This window comes from Crocodylus siamensis, chromosome 4 (assembly GCF_052110815.1).
Source record: "Crocodylus siamensis isolate JL-2025a chromosome 4, ASM5211081v1, whole genome shotgun sequence".
NCBI lineage: Eukaryota > Metazoa > Chordata > Crocodylia > Crocodylidae > Crocodylus > Crocodylus siamensis.
The window spans coordinates 212,261,896-212,279,724 of record NC_143398.1 but is presented as its reverse complement, the minus strand read 5'-3'; the positions used below and the strand labels follow the sequence as shown (position 1 = coordinate 212,279,724).

The 17,829-nt window shown below is 43.2% G+C and overlaps 1 protein-coding gene across 4 annotated transcripts in view; it reads left to right on the top strand.

The window, feature by feature from the left end:
• SLC4A10 (solute carrier family 4 member 10) overlaps positions 1-17,829 on the top strand; it is a 363,776-nt gene that overhangs the window by 254,335 nt on the left and 91,612 nt on the right. For 3 of the 4 annotated variants that reach the window (XM_090045612.1, XM_090045610.1, XM_090045613.1), the window contains exon 7: positions 9,574-9,665. In XM_090045612.1, coding sequence (XP_089901738.1) covers positions 9,574-9,665 — 92 coding nt within the window. The remainder of the gene's footprint in view (positions 1-9,573; positions 9,666-17,829) is intronic. The other variant, XM_090045611.1, reaches the window with a different exon arrangement.

The following is a 17,829-nucleotide window of genomic DNA, read 5'->3' as shown; positions in this document are numbered from 1 at the left end:
CCAGTCGCCCATGTTTGTGCCACAGCACACACTATTGCACATGTGCTTTGTGGAGGGACAAATTGTTCCACTTCAGAACAATGTGTCCAGGTCCTCCTGGTTCCTGGCCGGGCTCCATGTGCTGCAGGGAGATTGGCTGGGGCACAGGATGCCTCAGTACAGGGCTAACCAGCAGGCAGCCCCTGTACTGAAGCACCCTGTGTTCCAGCCAGCCAGGGAGTGGCATGCGGAGACGGGGGAGCAGGCAGCCCTGGGTCGGCTGCTCCCCTTTTGTGAGGTACACTGTGCCCCAGCCAGCCACTAACTCCACAGATTAACTGAATGAATGCTGTATTCTTGTCTTGTGTTCATTCCTTTCAAGCTAGCAATTTTACTCAAATCTTATTAATTATGCAGAGCTTATTCCTGATATGATTGAAATAAAGCTCAAGTAATTCTTAAACACTTTCATTTAATATTGTTTTTCCTTTTCCATAATGTTCCTTGTACCCATGACTAAATGTATAATTTACATATCTGCAATTACCATTCATCTTTATATTTCTTTACTTTGCTCTGTCTTTGTTGTGTCTGTCTCTAACAGGCTCATCTCATCTCTGTACCTTCCTCATCTCCTATCCTTTGGGTTCTGTAAGCTCCTTGAAGGTCTCAGAGGTAGTATAAAAACCTATCCTGCTTGGAGTTCAGGTCAATTCAAATGTACATCTATGTTTTCATCTCATGTTCCTTCTAGCATGCAACTTTTTGCTCTAGAGACCAGTTAAATTTATAAAGTCTTTAGCATGAACAGTGATAATTTCATAAGAGAAACTTACCTGATAATGGTAATTTAAAAAATATATGTATATATTAGACATTAGAAACTGTTTCCTTATAAAGAAACAATAATTATTTCTTAATAAATATATTTTCTTAAATAGATTCAGAAAGTGACAAAGCACAGTACTTTGGTTAGAGTTGCATGAGTTCATGTGGAATTGTATTTGAGGTCCAGGCCTAAGGTTACAAAAATCCATAATCTGGCTTTCTCTATGTCCTCTTAAAAAGCTGGGGGTAGGGTGGGGGGGTGGGAAGTATTTTAAGACGATATCAAATTCTCCTCTCAGTTATTCAGATATAGGAACCATGGCAGTTGATTCCTCATGATTTAAGACTTTGGACATCAAGACAGCTAGATGCAAAGACTATTGGGACCCTACAGTACTAAACCTAGAAGCTGAATTTTAATTTATATTTGAACTTTACAATACTCTAAATGATGATTTACAGCAGTTTCACCTATGCTCACTAATCTCCTTAGATGTGAGTTTATGTTAAGTTGGAAAGTTGGTGACTAATAAGTTAGAGTTAAAAGCCTCATAAAACATGAAAACATTATTTAAAGGGAATGAATGCCATAGCCTGGTTATATATTTTTGTAAATGTATATGATCTATTAAGCCATTTATTTGTTTTGCTTAAATTACTGTTAGTTAAGTTCTCAGTGCTGTTTGTTTACTGTGATAGTTTTTTAATGCATTTTAAATTTTTTTTCCTGGTTGGAGTGTCCAGAGATTTCGTGGATTTTGATTAAAAAAATACAATGTGAGATTGCCAGCTGAAGGTATCCTGGTTACAGTTTCTTTCACTGAAATGTCAAAGTGCCCTATATTCTGTGTTTTAAATGGTCTTGCTGAAATCCTTAAAAATCCTGGAAAAATAATTTACAATAGAAGAATGTAACCATGGAACAAATGCTTTATACACACTTACTGTATAATATATCCAGGATTTCATATTGCCATTAGATTTGTAAGGCTTCTAACTATGATTTTTCATTGTTGAAAGGTGAAATTCTAGTTCCCCTACACTAAGCACAAAAATGTGTTTGCCTGAACAAGTTTCCTGAGATGCTGAAAGAGGGGAACACTGGAGTAATTCTCTTGGTCTTATAGACAGAGCCTTGAAGAGTGCCATAAACCCTGACCATAGCTATGGTTAATAGTGTAGAATTGTAGCATGCCCCTGAGCCTGCTGCCCACATTCCCACCATTCTCACTGGGCTGATCACAACATTGCTGACCAGGAGTGGATCCAGGACAGATGCAGCAATATAGTAGTGACCCCTTCATCACTTATGTCACTGTCTCTGGCTGAGCTCAGGAATCTGCAGCTGGAGCCCCCAGGATGGCAGGAAATGCTGGGGAGTGGGGGCTGGGCAGGTAGCAGGCACAGGATGGGGAACCCAACCACTGCACCACTGTCTCTGTTTGACCTGGGTGCAGAGGGAGCCCCAGAGCTGCTACTGCCTTCCTCCAGCTGCAAGCTGCGAATTCACAGGGTGCCAGGCTGGTGGAGGACAGTGGTGCCAGGAAGTGGATTTTCCCTTCCTGCATTTGCTCCCTGCTGTTCCACCACCACGATCACTGCTGCCCAGGAACAGGTGCAAGAAAAGGACCTCAGCCCCCAATGCTGCTCTTGCCTCAGTTGACACAGGCATGGGGACAGCCCAGAGCTTCTCCTGCCCTGCTTCAGCTGAAGGCTGCAGAGAGCAGCTATGTAGTGTACTAGGCTTGGCTTGGAACAGGGATGATGCAGGAGAACACCCACATTCTCCTTCCAGTACCTGTTCCCTTCCATGTTCTCTTTCTAGTACCTGGTTTCTCCTTCCAGTACCTGTTCCCACTAGCATGGGACTCTCTGAGGGGGTGGCGAGTTGGAAGCAGATTCAGGAAGGAGGAACCCACCCATCGCTGCTGCTGTCCCTGGCTGAGGCCTGTACCCTGAGCAGCTTCCTGCAGCTACCCCTCTGCCCAGCAGGTCCCATGGGGTGAAAAGAGCAGCTCCGGGGCTCCCCCTGACACCTAGGTCAGTTGGAGATGGGAGCAGTTCTGCTCTTCTTTCCCCTGCTCTCCTCTCTGCCAGTGTCCCCCACTGGCCTGGGAGCTTTAACTGTGTGTCATCTCCATTCCCAGCCACATACCTAGCTTGGACTACAGCCATTGACAGGCATTAAATTTGTAGTGAGAAATATGCTGTCTTAGTGCTGCAGAAAGTGAGCATATAGACTTTCAAGCAGTTTGACACTGAAGAAACAATGCAGTTCCACAGTGAAATGTTAGCTTTTTCTATGTAGCACCTGTATAACTATATGTAGTGCCACAGGATGTAACTTGATCCTCCAGTATCCCAGGGTGCTTTTTCTCTTGGTCTTGACTCTGTGCTGAAGTGCATGCAGCATGTATTAGACTTGCTGGTACTGCTGTATCTGGAGCAGCAGGATGCACAAATGACAGGGATCCACTGTGGGAATTGAACAAGTGTGCTGTGGCTATGCAGTCATAGCACAAAATGGGGGAGTCCTTGATGGGTGTGATTCCCCAAGCAGCCAGCCAGTCAATGCTGTCCTCTAAGCTTTCCTGTTCTTGGAATACTCCATACACAGGGACCCATGCAAAGCATGCTGGGATCACTTCAGAGTGGTCCTGTGGCTGTGGAACGTGGGAGATGCATGCTCTGTATAGCACTCTGGATGACAATGTGCTTGAATGGATGAATGCACATTTCACACTATGTTTTTGTGGTGCTGCCAATTTCCTAGAAATTTTCAGTGCTTCAGTTGAACATTTGTCCATATCTGTAGACTTTGATTAAAGAGAACTCCAGGCCAAAAGGTAGCCGTATACTGGCTTCCTATCTCATAGGAAACATTGCTGCATGAATAAACATAAAATTATTCAACACTTCTGTACATCATTTATATAAATCTTTCAGTCAATCATTTAGATCTTCTCTAGATTATGTAATAACATACCAGATTATAATCAAGCTCTTTTTCCTTTTCAAATTCATCTTCTGAGGTGTAGAAAGCTTTCTGAAAGATACAGAGATATTTAAAAATCCTTTTTCACATTACCTTTCCTACTGCAATGAAAACTTGTATTTTTCCAGGTTATTTTCACATGCATGAAAATACCATACTCTATTGGCATGTGAAAAATACAAAAGTCATTCATATAAATTATGGGTACATACTGGTGGTGACCTATGCTTTCTGTCACCTGCATTTCTATTCCCTAAGGAGTTACTGGACACAACAGTTAAAGCTAGTATTTTGATAAGTAAACATTGATGTTATGCTTGCTGCTTAGAAACTCTGAGACCTCATGGTGTGAAGCTTATGGGTCTGCTTTGTAGCAGTTATAACTGTTCTCAGCAGGTGGTCTGTGCTCTGCCTGTGTGTTGTAGGGAAAGACTTTTTTTCCTCCTACAGGGAACTTGTGCTTGTGTTTTGTGCAGGGACCTGAACTTTTCATAAGAAAGAACTGGATTTCAACTTTCAGTTTTTTGGGGAAAAAACATACAACTGTAGTTCCTAAATTAGGAAAAAAGAAGATTATCATCTCTTGCTTTTGTATGTGCAATATTGCTCCAGTACAGCAAGTGTGTATATTGATATGTGTAAGTGCACATATTTTTCCATTTGCCTAAAAAACCCCGAGGAATATTGAGAATATTGTGGAATGAATTTAATGCATTCTTAACCTGAGGAAATTTTAGATTTTAAGGATTACATAGCTAAATTTCATCCTTTTTAAATCCCTTGTGACCTGAATGAAGTTTTAAGTGTTTCATGGTATAATGAAGGGTAAAATCTTGCCCACCTGTTTTGCAATACCTGTCTCCTGTATTGTATGTCCTTGCTAAGTGTGAAATTCATCTTTGGGGGTAATGTAAAACTAGTGAATTTTGCACTACATGCTACTTCTGGCAGCCCTTTAAGGTGACAGTCATTCCTGTGCACACATGCCCAATTCTACTTAAGTACAATATTGGTTCTTAACAAAAAGTTTAATATGAATTAAGTAGCACAAAGGCTTTATGTAGCACTAATGAAATTCCTGAATGGTGCAGAATTGTATTTACATATTGTAATTTGAAAGAATGTTAATATTATTTTCTGAGAAGGTTCTAGTCCAAACCGATTCCAGTATATTCTGGTATTGGTACGTTTTATATCAAAATAAAAATTTTGTACCTGAACATTTTGTACAATATTATACAATTATACTTGTACAATACATAAAGCATTAACCAGGTGATGGAAAACATAGTAGCAAGAGTACATTTGAGCAAATATTTTTTTAAAGTTTATTTTGAGCCTGGCAAATTGAATGGTTGCTATAATAAATAGCTTGCACATTAATAATCACACATTTGCAACTAGTAGTGGGAGAAAAATTAGCAGTTTTACATGTTTTCTGAACTAGTTTAGAGATTAGAACTTTCTTAAATCATTGTTTTCATGGGTATATTTTCAAGTTACTGTTACACCAAGACTTTGAATACTAATTAAGCAAAGTCTACAATTGAAAGGATGGGCAAAAATGCATCCCTCAGAGCATTCACTGATATACTTCACAGTGCCACTCTGAGGTGATTAGTAGGATAAATTAATAGCTGAGACCTGGATAGTAACTGGAACTAATCTAATGGTTTATTAATAACAACTACACAACTATGAAGCCACAATATCTATACTAACAAACTACTAACAACTAAGGCACTATATACAATATGTATACAAATATATAACTGGAGGGTTCAGATTATACACACAGGTTAACACTACCACGTCTAGAGGATTTAAGGACTACAATAATGTCAAACAGAATAAACAGGAATACGAGGACAAGTATAACAGATATGAAAATGTCAAGACTTACAGAAATACAGCTATGAATGGGTTCACCCACAATTCCCACACCCTGGGATTACATATACATACCCTAAGGCCTGGCAGCTGCTCAAAGTAGCCGGGTGATGCCTACGAGCCGACTGGCTTCAGTGCCTTATTAGGAGAACAGAGAAGAAGATCTTCAGATGGTCCCACTGCTGGTTGCCTCGCAGCACACCTCCACTGCTGCAATCACGCTACCGAAGGCCGACAGCCTGACTGGCCAGGTCAGATATGGCTCTTCACAGCTCCAAGCTCTCTCTCTCTCACTATCAACTCACAACCTCACTTATACTACACAGTGCACACTTCAAACTCACAGTCAATACTCCAAAACCCACAACCTACATAGAAGCCATCACATATCTGCTATTTATAGCCTCCTCAGAAAGTTCCAGAAAATGACCTCATACATACATACGCACAAGGTCACAGTCTCACACCTTCCAGCCTGTCACCCATGTGTACTCACACCACAGGTCAACAGTTCAGGGGCTCCAGTGACCTACATGTAACAAGTGGATCATACAGGGGTCAGCATATTCTCACATTACATCACGCTCATTCTGAAACATATGAATACGTTAACATAAGCAAACAGCATAACTGGACATTATCAACTCAGAACATGAGGCGGGTGCTACTGAAGTGTCACTCCAATTACAATAGTATTTGCTTTCTGAAATTGATCTAGCCAGGTGCCTATACATGTGCACTGATTAGAATGTTGGAGCAGGGTCAATTAATTGAGTCTACTGGAGCCTTCTATTTAGAACACTCCAGCATGTTGTAGCATCTCATGTATTCAGTATCCCATGTTTCAAAATGGCTGAAGGAGTTCTTTAACTCAAGCTCATCAAATGAGCTTTACTTACAGTGCCCCACAAACATTTTGAAGTGTGGGATGCTGAATACATGAGACACTGCAGCATTTTAATTAGAGCAGCTCTTGAGAGCCACTCTAATTAAAGTGCCCCCACCACTCTCACCCCAGAGCACATGTAAAGGCACCCTCTTCTCATATGGAAATAAAATGAAATCTCTCAGAATTGTATCATTGGTTAGATACTTGTAAGAACTGCATACCTCTTCAGTGTATGTCTCTAGGTAACTGGGGACCTAAAGATGCAGAAAAAGTGACTGCTCTAGAGATGGACACCTAAACTACTTAGGACTCTTGAAAAACCTGTTGGGTGCTATTTTCATGCTTAAGCACCTAAGTACTTTTGAATATAAGACCCTGAAGTATTCTCATCTGCCATCCTTCAAGTTGCTTTGTATTTTCTTATGGCAGCGTAGGTACCCATCTCTTGAGCAGTCAATTTTTCTTCATCTTTAGGTCCCCAGATACCTAGAAAATCTGGTCCTTAGTTCCCTAGTATTCCATTTATTCTATTCTATGCTTTTACCTCAGTATTTCTCACCTCTGCATGACATCTTATTTGTAGCTGGGATGCCAGGCTAACTTTCACTTTTCTCAGTGCACTCTTCCTTTTAGAAGCCTAGACTTTTTTTGTTTTTGCTTCATAGGTTCCCACCTTCTCCCTTTCTTTGAACTGGTTCTTAGAATCATAGAAGATTAGGGTTGGAAGGGACCTCAGGAGGTCATCTAGTTCAACCCCCTGCTCAAAGAAGGACCATCACCAACTAAATCATTCCAGCAAGGATTTTGTTAAGTCAGGCCTTAAAAATCTCCAAGGATAGAGGTTCCACCACCTCTCTAGGTAACCTGTTCCAGTGCTTCATTACCCTCCTAGTGAGAGTTTTTCCTAATATCTAACTTAAACTTTCTTTTCTGCAACTTGAGCCCATTGCTCCTTGTTTTGTCATCTGCCACCACCGAGAACAGTCTAGCTCAGGGGTCAGCAACATTTTTGGGCAGTGTCAAAAACACCTGCAACTTTGTAAGATATTGGTGTGCCAGACAGTAGGCAGACAGTAGGGGGAGAGCAGGGGAGCCACGAGGGGCCTAATCCTTGTGGTGACAGTGTAGCTCCAGCCCCTTCCCCGAGGTGCAAGGGCCAAGCAAAGTGCCTTCACATGCCATGCTTTGGCACATATGCTGGGGGTTGCCTACCCCTGGTCTAGCTTCATCCTCTTTGTAATAACCCTTCAGGTATTTAAAGGCTGCTATAAAATCCCCACATAGTCTTATAATCTTCAGACTAAATAAATCCAGTTTCTTCAGCCTCTTCTTATAAGTCAGATATTCCAGCCCCCTAACCATTTTAGTTGCCCTCCATTGGACTGTCTCCAACTAGTCTACAGCCTTTTTGTAAAGGGGGGCCCAAAACTGGACAAAGTACTCCAGATGTGGCTTCTTCCTATACTAAACTGTCTGATATTTTTTCACTAAAGGTATTTAGATGTCTGTCCCTCCCTTCTTAGCCCTTGAACTTTAAGTTTCCAATCAAACCAAAGGAATAAAGTGAGCTATTTTCATTCTTGTCTCTTTTCCTCTCCTCATCATCTAAAGAGTCCTTTTTGTCCCCATTAAGTTAAAATATGTTTAAAATGTATTTCAATGTATTAGATACTCCTTTCCATGCCAGTTTCTGTTAATCAAATACTATGTTTTTTGCACTGTCAGTGGGAAAGCCCCATCAATCACAAGACAGTTGACTTAGTTCTGGCTTTTGTCCTGTTTCTGGCTATTTTGGAAAGGTAAAAAAACCCTGTTTAAATTAATGCTACTAGATGTTGCCATTCACACATAATCAGGCTTCTATTGCAAGAATCTCAAAATGTTTCCTCCAGTATCATTATAATTTTTGGGTTTTTTTAAAAACATGTAAGCCAACCTTTAAGTAATATGCTAGGGTACAAAGTCTGGAAATACAGGACTCAGCTGCAGTTAATAAAAAATGTGATACTCTCACAAGGATAATTTCAGTAATTTATTTTTTCTGGTGATACACAGCTGTGCTACCTTTGGTTATCATGCTAGCCAAAGCCCACTTGACACACATGAGTAAACTTAAGAGATCTATTTAATTTAGTGGAGCTACTCACATGGGTAAACATCTGCAGGATGGGGGCCTGAAATTGGCAGTTCTTCAGATTGCCTTGAAAATCTTTGTAGCAGTAGGATTGCATTCAAAAGTTTGTCTAACTCTGTCCCAACCATGCAGTTGGTTCAGTAAAAGATATCACCCACAAAAATCCTTGCTTCTATTTCATGAAATATTTTTATTTTTAACAAAGTAACATTACTTGACAGAACATAAAATGTATACACTTAGATTGACGCTAAAATTAGCCTCACAGGCCACTGACAGACACGGACCCCTTCCCCACCCCCACAAATGGTGCTTTACTTTCAGCTCAGTGCATCCCGTGCCAAATGTGGCACATGCCCAGAAGAAAAATGCATCAGTTTGACCTGGCTTACCCAGTGTCTGTATAGATCGTGTACTTCAGGGGAGCTTTTGGGCACTTTTATCTAATAGCCAATTGAATCCTTTATTAGATAAAGGAACCAAAAAGCCACCCTGAAACGTGATGTATGCAGATACTGGGGAGCTGGGTCAAACTAATGTGGCTCCTTTTCTGGTAAAGCGTTTTCCCCTGCTGTCCATCCCCCACCCAAATCTGTCAGAGGCCAAAATGTTTAAGAGTAGATTTTAAAGCTTCTTAAATATATTCTCCCATTCCCAGCTGCACTTGATGTGTGGTCTCTTTTCTGGGAATTTCTCTGTTATTACAAACCAGTCTTTAATTTTACTTCCTAATTTTACTTTACATTATATGCTCACATGTTTCATTCACATACAGTATGGTACTCTAATTTTTAATTTCTTTCATTGAACACCTTTTAAATAATGTGTGGTATTCTGTAATAACATTATCTTTTTTAGCAGGTCAGATTGTTTCCCCACAATCCGCTCCAGCCTGCATTGAAAATAAAAATGATGTGAGCAGAGAGAACAGCAGTGTTGATTTTAGCAAGGTAAGTTATTGACTGTGTAAAGAGAACTTTCTGCTTGACAAGCAGAAAATTTAATGTAAAGCACAGTTTGTATGAATCAGAGAAAGCTGTGAAGTGAAAATTTCACTCCAGTATTCAAAATTGTCAGTTAGGCCACAAAACACATGTTTCTACTTACAATAAAGTGGGTTTTAAAAAACATTTTGAATGAGACTGTTAAAATCGCATTTCAAGACCTCAGCATCTTATTACACAACCCTGTAATGCCAGCATCTTATTACATAACCTGTAATGTATTGTGGGGAAAGAAATGAGTGAATTCTCTTGTTTAAGTAAGAAAATAATTTAGTTTGTTTTGCATCCAGACTTTTGAATCTATTGTGGAATCTTGTTGCTAGCCAATGTGACTTAGTCAATAACAGAGTTATATGCTCGCTCCATCTGGTGCCAGAAAGAATCCTAGCAGCATAATTTGTGTTAGCTGAAGTGTATCTGCTGTGCTTATAATATGAGGATGGGAAGGGTTATGTATATTTGAAACATGGAAAAGAACACTGCATGAGGAAGAAAGAGGAAAGGGCTCTGGATATACTCTTAGCTATATTTGTGTAGTAGAAATATGCAATTCAAATTCTAGGCTATTACTGATCATTTAAACCATAAATATGATAGATTCCTAGGTTCTGATAGATTTATAAATTTTGGTAAACAAAAGTTGTACTCTTTTCCTGGTGTAATATCTAGTCACAATTTTGTTAAATTACTGATATATTTTTATTCAGGTGAGTCTGTGCATACTAAAATGCCCCATTTATTATAAAGAGTAACACTAAAAACAGGTTTGTCTAATTAAAAGTTTTAAAGTACAGTGGTGAAACACACAAATACTTGGAGAGCATCTCAATGCTTCACATAATGATTTTGTCCCAGAGTAACCCAGTTACACTGAAATTTGAAAGCCGGAAACAGATGGGGTCAGAGTTCTGGGACTTGACTTCATAGATTTCAAAGTCAGACTCTGTTTTTTCATAGTTTCATAGTTTGCAGGGGCAGAAGGGACCTGAACAGATCATCAAGTCTGACCAGGGGGCAGGAAAGATACTGGGGTCAAGTGACCCCAGTGAGGTGTTCATCCAGCCTCCTCTTAAAGACCCCCAGGGTAGGAGCCAGCACCACTGCTCTTGGAAGTTGGTTCCAGATCCTAGCCGCCCTGACTGTGAAGTAACATCTCCTGATATCTAGCCTGAATCTACCCTCTGCCCACTTGTGACCATTATTTCTTGTCACTCCTGGTAGTGCTTGGGGGAACAGGGACTTTCCCAATGCCTGCTGGTCCCCTCTGACTAGTTTGTAACAGGCCACTAGATCTCCCCTCAGCCTCCTTTTGTGGAGGCTGAATGGGTTCAGGTCCTGTAGCCTCTCCTCATAAGCCTCTCCTTGTAGGGCCTGCCCTGCTGACTCCTGATCATGGGGGTGGCCCTCCTCTGGACCTTCACCATGTTGTTCACACCCCTCCTGAAGTGTGGCGCCCAGAACTGGACGCAGTACTCCAGCTGCGGCCTGACCAGTGCCGCATAGAGGGGGAGGATCACCTCCCTGGACCTGCTTGAGTAGCATCTGCAGATGCATGACAAAGTATGGTTGGCCTTCCTGACTGCATCCCCACACTGTCGGCCCATGTCCATTTTGGCATCAATAATAACTCCAAGATCCTTTTCTGCCTCTGTGCTGACGAGAAGGGAGTTCCCCAGCCTGTAGGTATGCTGCTGGTTCTTCCTCCCCAGGTGCATCACCTTGCACTTGTTAGTGTTGAAACCCATCCTATTCTCATCTGCCCACCCCTGTAACCTGTTTAGGTCCGACTGCAGCCTATTCCTCCCTTCTAGCATGCCCACTTTTCCCCATATCTTTGTGTCATCAGCAAATTTGAACAGGGTGCTTTTTGCCCCCTCGTCCAAGTCACTGATGAAGATGTTGAACAGTGCGGGCCCAAGGACTGAGCCCTGTGGAATCCCACTGCCTACATCCCTCTAGGTTGAAAATGACCCATCCACCACCACTCTCTGGGTGTGGCCCTGCAGCCAACTAGTGATCCATTTAACAGTGTAGGTGTTGACGTCACAGTCCCCTAGTTTTTTAATGAGAATGGGGTGAGAGACAGTGTTGAAGGCCTTCCTAAAGTCCAGAAAGACTATGTCCACTGTTACACCTGCATCTAAGGATTTGGTGACCTGGTCATAGAAGGCCACCAGGTTGGTCTGACAGGACCTGCCTCTAATGAACCCGTGTTGGTTGCCCCTAAGCATAATCTTCCCTGCTGGCCCCTCGCGGACATGCGTCAGGATAACTCTCTCAAAAAGCTTACCCAGGACTGAGGTAAGACTGACTGGCCTATTGTTTCCTGGGTCCTCCTTCCTCCCTTTTTAGAAAATAGGAACCTGTCACAGAGCACTCGGGTGCCCTGCACCTGAGAGCAGAAAACAGCTCAGGGGAGACCCCTAGTGGCAAGATGGGGGAGGCCCAGCTGCCAGTTGTTAGGGCAGCCAGAGTAACAGGTGCTGGTTGCCAGGACAACCGCTGGGGAGCCAGCTGACAGGAAGGGGCAGGGCCTGGCCCATATAAGCCCAGGCAGGAGGCCAGGAGGGCAGTTTCCCTCCAGCAACCAAGGAAGGAGGAGTTCGGCCAGTGCAGACAGAGGGGACAACCCTAACTGCATGACCATACCCTGGGCACTGCTGGGGTTGGAGTATTTCCTGGTAAGGATTGGGTGTTGTTTGGCCAGATGGGTTAGCTTTATGTTGCAGCCCAGGGGCTTTGTGTTTTTGTGTTTATTGTTTTAACCAGAGGACTGGGTGAGGCTATTAGGGGTTGGAGGAGGCCTCATAGGGGCTCCACAGTAGCATGGGGACCCCAGTGCCAGAGGGTGCAGCTTTTTGGGGTACATTGACCCCAGTCCCAAAAAGGGGAGCGAAGAATCAGAGGTCAGGTAAGGCTGAGGCCGCCTGAGCCCGGAAGGGGTTCGAGACCCCAAAGAGGAGATTTGGGGGCCAGGTAAGGCTATGGCCACCTGAGCCCCAGGGCAGCATGAGAAGCCCCAGAAAGGGGGCAGCTTGAGGAGCCCCAAGGCAAGGGGGCAGCAATTGATGAATGCCAAAGGGGCACAGTTGCGAGAGACAAGCCACAATGCCTGTGTGGCGCAAGTTACAAGAGACGAGCCAGAGCACCGGTGAGGCACAGGCTGTGAGGCAAGTCGAGCGTTGGTGGGGTGTAGGTTGCAAGAGTGGAACAGACCTGAACAACATCAGGTATATCTGCGAGCCTTGGACTGTGGTGTAAGGGGAGGAAAGGAGCCACAGATAGTGCCCCAGGCATCAAGACAAAAAATGGGCAACCTCCTGCTTGATTAATATCCTCTAATTGAGCAAGTAACAACAAGGCATGGCAGGAAAGAAGGTGGGCAGTTGGCCCATAACCGGTGTTGCGGGGTCACTAGTGGACGGACCCCGAAGAGGCACTCCTGCCACAGAACCACATTGGCCCTTTTCCAGTCCTCTAGCACCACACCAGAGCACCACGAGTGCTTGTAAAGCCGTGCCGGGGTCCTGCAATGACCTCAGCTAATTCCCTCAGCAATCTGGGGTGGAGATCATGATGACCTGCTGATTTAAATATGTCCAGTCCCTCCAGAAGTTCCCTGACTAGGTCCTCACTGACCCTAGGCCTGGGTGCACCTCCCCTGGGACCTACGGGTGTCCCAGTGCGGGGGGGTGACCTGGTCCCTGCTCAGAAAAATGGAGGCAAAGAAATTGTTAAATAGGTTAGCTTTGCTGTCTGGTGTGACGACCACATTTCCTAGCATGTCCTGCAGAGGCCCCACGTTACCCAGTGCCTTCTTTTTACCCCCTATGTATTTAAAAAAAGGACTTCTTGTGGTCCTTGATCTGGGTAGCTAGCCCCGGTTCCATCTCCGCCTTGGCCTTCCTGACTGCCCCCTACAGGCCCGAGCAACCGAGGTATAGTCCTCCCTGGTTATGGCCCCTCCCTTCCATTGGGTGTATGCCTCCTTGTTAGCTAGGAGACATTCCCGTATGCTTTTGGGAAGCTGGGAGGTGGGAGCGGTGAGGAAAGGCACATGGGGGAGCTACTGCCCCCGCCCTGGGGAAGGGACCCCCTAGGTCCCTAGCGGGGAGCATCTGGGGTCCCCCTGCAGCCTATCACCAAGTTGGTGGGGCACAGGGGAACTTCCGGTCCACTTCCAGATCCAGCGCTATGCACACAGAGGGCCCCCTGTGCATCTGTGGGATGCCCCATCCAGCCCACCATCTCAGCATTCACAAGCTGTACCTGGTACCTCAAGGTATGTAGAAAAAACATTTAAAGCTGTGTCTACGACTGAATCACTGATTCTCCAAATCAGTATCAAACCTTCAAATTTGGATTTGGCCGAATTAAATTGGGACAGTGATCTGAATTAACAAATTGACTTACTGTCCCCTGATTGGGGCCAAATCCGAATCAAATACAGCCTGTTTCACACACCCCTACTGTGCAGCTTTTTAGCTTTAAATTGTGACTGCTCCAAGCTTGAGCTAGCACTAACACCGCTCAACATTTGAGCATCTCAAAGTGCCATGTGTAATAAGGCTCTCAGTCTGTATGTTATGGTATATCATAAGTCAAATATGTTGTCTATTTGATCACAGTGTAAGACCACCCAGAATTGAGAGTGTGATAAAGCAGTATTGCTTTGTTTTTTATTTAATTTCTGGTTAGCTGTTTTTTTCAGTTGAGGTATGAATCAACTTCTGTTTGAATTTCTTTTTACCTGATTTGTTAAATTAAGTAAAAGCCTCTTGACTGATTCTTATTTTTTTTCCTAAAAAAGAAAAAATACAAATCTATAATAATAATAGGCTTATTCTATCTGTCTGGAGCACTTTTATTGGTTATCTTAGCAGCCAATCACAATGCTTATTGAAACAACCAATCAAGTGCTCTGGACAGACAGAATAAGTGAGCTATTGTCATAGATCCTTAGGCATTTCAAACAGATAAGCAGGCAAGTCAGGGCTAGAATGAATCAATAGTGGCCCCCGCTGTGGAGCGGGCAGGCTCCACTGTAAGAAAAAATAAGTGGTGAGGGGCCTGATCCTTTTTATCCCCCTCAGAGCCTGCCCACCTCTCCTGTAGCTGGGGGGTGAGCAGCAGGTGGCCCTGAGCTGCAGGGGGCTCTGGTGCTTCCCTTCATGGTAGCAACGCCCTCCAGGACCTCCCGGCTTGGGTGCCAGCATGTGGGTGCTGCCCAGGGGGCTCTGCCATAGAGAGAAGCACCGGGGTTCCCTGCAGCTCAGGGGCTGCACAACCAGTCAGCAGCTAGTGAGACAGAGACACAGTCAGGCTCCAGAAGAAAAGAAAATTCAGGCCCCTTGCCACTTTATTTTTCCTCAGCAGAGCCTGCCCATACAAGCTGCCACTGGGTCACCCAGCCCCTGAACTGTGGTGGGGGGCCCAGAGCTTCCCTCTACAATGGCAGTGCCCCCCAGGGCTTCCCAGGCAGGGTGCTAGCTGTGCAAGGGTGGCCCCAGCTCACAGGCAGCACCCGCCAAATCCAGTGGTGCACAGGGCACTGGAAGCCCAGGCATGCTTGAGGAAGCTCAGTTCTTGGCAGACTTCCAGTGACCTGTGCACTGTCCCCGCCACCTTCCTGCTGCCTGGGACCATGTGGAGACCAGCTGGCTTCCCTGGGAAGGTGGCAGGAAGGTGTCTGGGTGTGCTGGCAGCCAGAGAAGATGGAGGGGACAGTGCACAGGGCACTGGAAGCCCGCCAAGCCCAAGCTTCCTCAAGCACGCATGAGCTTCCGGGGCCCCATGCACTGTCCCCATCGCCTTCTCCAGATCGGGCCCTTGTACATGTGAGGAATACTGCTGTACCTCGTTATGTAGCAAACTAAAATACATGGGATGTGTTTTAGTTTGCTACGTAAAAAAGTCATTTAAATCAAAATAAGTGCCGAACGTGGACGTTGTTACACAATTAAAACATTAAAAAGGGCAAGTAAACCACTAAAACATGCCATTTCCTCACGTGTACAAGGGGCCTTAGTCAAATGTACAAGGGCCCTCTTATTCTATGACTATAAACAAGTCACAAGGGCAGAGTTTTGACAAACTATGTGTTTATATTCCTAAGCCTGTTTTATACATGGACCGCTTTATGTAGTCTTGTCAAGGGTGAGAAGTTTTGATTTCATTAAAGTATTCAGTCAAAGGATAACTAAAAATTCTGCATTTAAAGAAATACTTTTGCAATAAAAAATTAATCACAAATGTTTTGCAGGTTTGAGCTAGTAAATACATAAAAATCTGGGGAAGCTTGTGTTGGTTACATTCTACAAATTGACTGTTATAGATATTTTAGCTGTTAGCGTGGGAGATGGATAGTGGTTTCAAGGCATCTAGTCAGTTATTGTGGAAAAAAAATGACAAGGTTAGTCTATAGCCAGTAAAGCACCTCATGTACACAAACTCACTATGTGTTTGTCTGCCACTTGGAACCATAATTTGGGATACCTCAGTACTTTTGAAATATAAATGGGGTGTTCTAATAAGGCATTAGGAAACATCCCTGTGTAGTAACAAACCACAATAAAAAGAAAAACGAAAAAACAATAAAATCTGCTTGGGATGATTGAGTCTCAAGCATAGGAACATAGTTTAAATTTTAAAGGGCAACATTATAGCCTTCTCCTTTTGCCTCATTTTTTTCATATGTTTTAATCTACTTACATTCACATATCCTTCATTGCATGCCCTTAGCAGCTAAGGGTGGTGCTACCAGAGTACCAGGGGATCTGTGGTGGGTGTACTTGTGACCGAGGAAGCCAATGCAGCCTTTTCCACAAGTCTCACATTTCATCACATCCTGTAGAACTGTCTCTTAGTGCTGATGTGTCTTTCCCCTTATATCCTTTTTCGGCTTATTCTTACATCATAAATGTTTGAAATGAATTAGGCTTTTCTGTACTTTGGCGCCTCATTGCTGCCAATCAGTAACAAGAGATTCCTATTGATCAGCTGGTATGCTTTTGGTTTGTACCAGATACCACTTAAAAGTATTCTTAAAATGCTTCCTAGGGCAACTGTGTTTCCTCTTCCTAAGCTGTAGTTTACTATGTGGCTACTGCTTGGGCATTTGAATATTATCGTGCTGGACTACATATTCAGTCCAGTACAGCTGAGCCTTCCGTTAATGCTGCCATATTCATGCAATTGATGTGTTATACCCATCCTTTTATCAGTATGTACCTGTTAAGCAGAAGCAAGATGCACAGGAATTTTTCATTTAGTCTCTCCCAGGCTGCTGAGTGTGCTTTCTGTATACCAACCAGACCTCATAGCCACACAGAAGTGTCATTGCTATCGCTGTTTTGTTGACCTTCAGTTTAGTAGGTAGTTTGATTTCCTACTGATTTCAAACCCTCTTACTGAGCTTGCCAAAGCCATAAGAACTTTCTAGCTATGAAAACTTATTTCCATGTGAATATAGGTCCACTAGACTGCTTTTGAGATGGAACAGAAAATGAAATCTTTGCTGCCAGGGAAATTCAGAAAAAGCGCCTGGAACAAGATCTCTAGTTGACCTCCATAGACACCTCCAGGTTTGCAGCCTAATAAAGTAGCTCAGGTCTCTTGAAAGTTTGTAGCAGTGCTTAACTAACTAGATACAGGAAAACATATTCTTTTATTCTTTGCTTCTCTAGAAATGTCTGTGGAGTATTCCTTGGTCCTTCATACTGGTGTTTGACAGTTGGCTCTGAGGTGTCAGTCATATTTTCAAAAGGAACATTTTGAGAGTAGGGTAACATTAAAATGTATCTTTGAGATTTTGGGAGATGGTAAGATTTTAGAAAAATATTTCATAACACAAGCAATTCTGTTAGTCTAAATTCTGATCAAGTGCCAGAGCCATTTGTAAGAAAACAATTTTCTAAATATTACCAAAAACTATGCGCACTAGTACTGACAGATGGCTTAAGATAGACATTAAAATGGTCCACTTTAACAGTTTATGTTGGATTTGGTCACTGTTGTTGTGTTTAGATTAATAAAAGGAAAGCAAATGAAAATGAAAAAAATGAGTGCATTGTCAAGTAAGACATACAGGATATATATTGTACTGATGTAT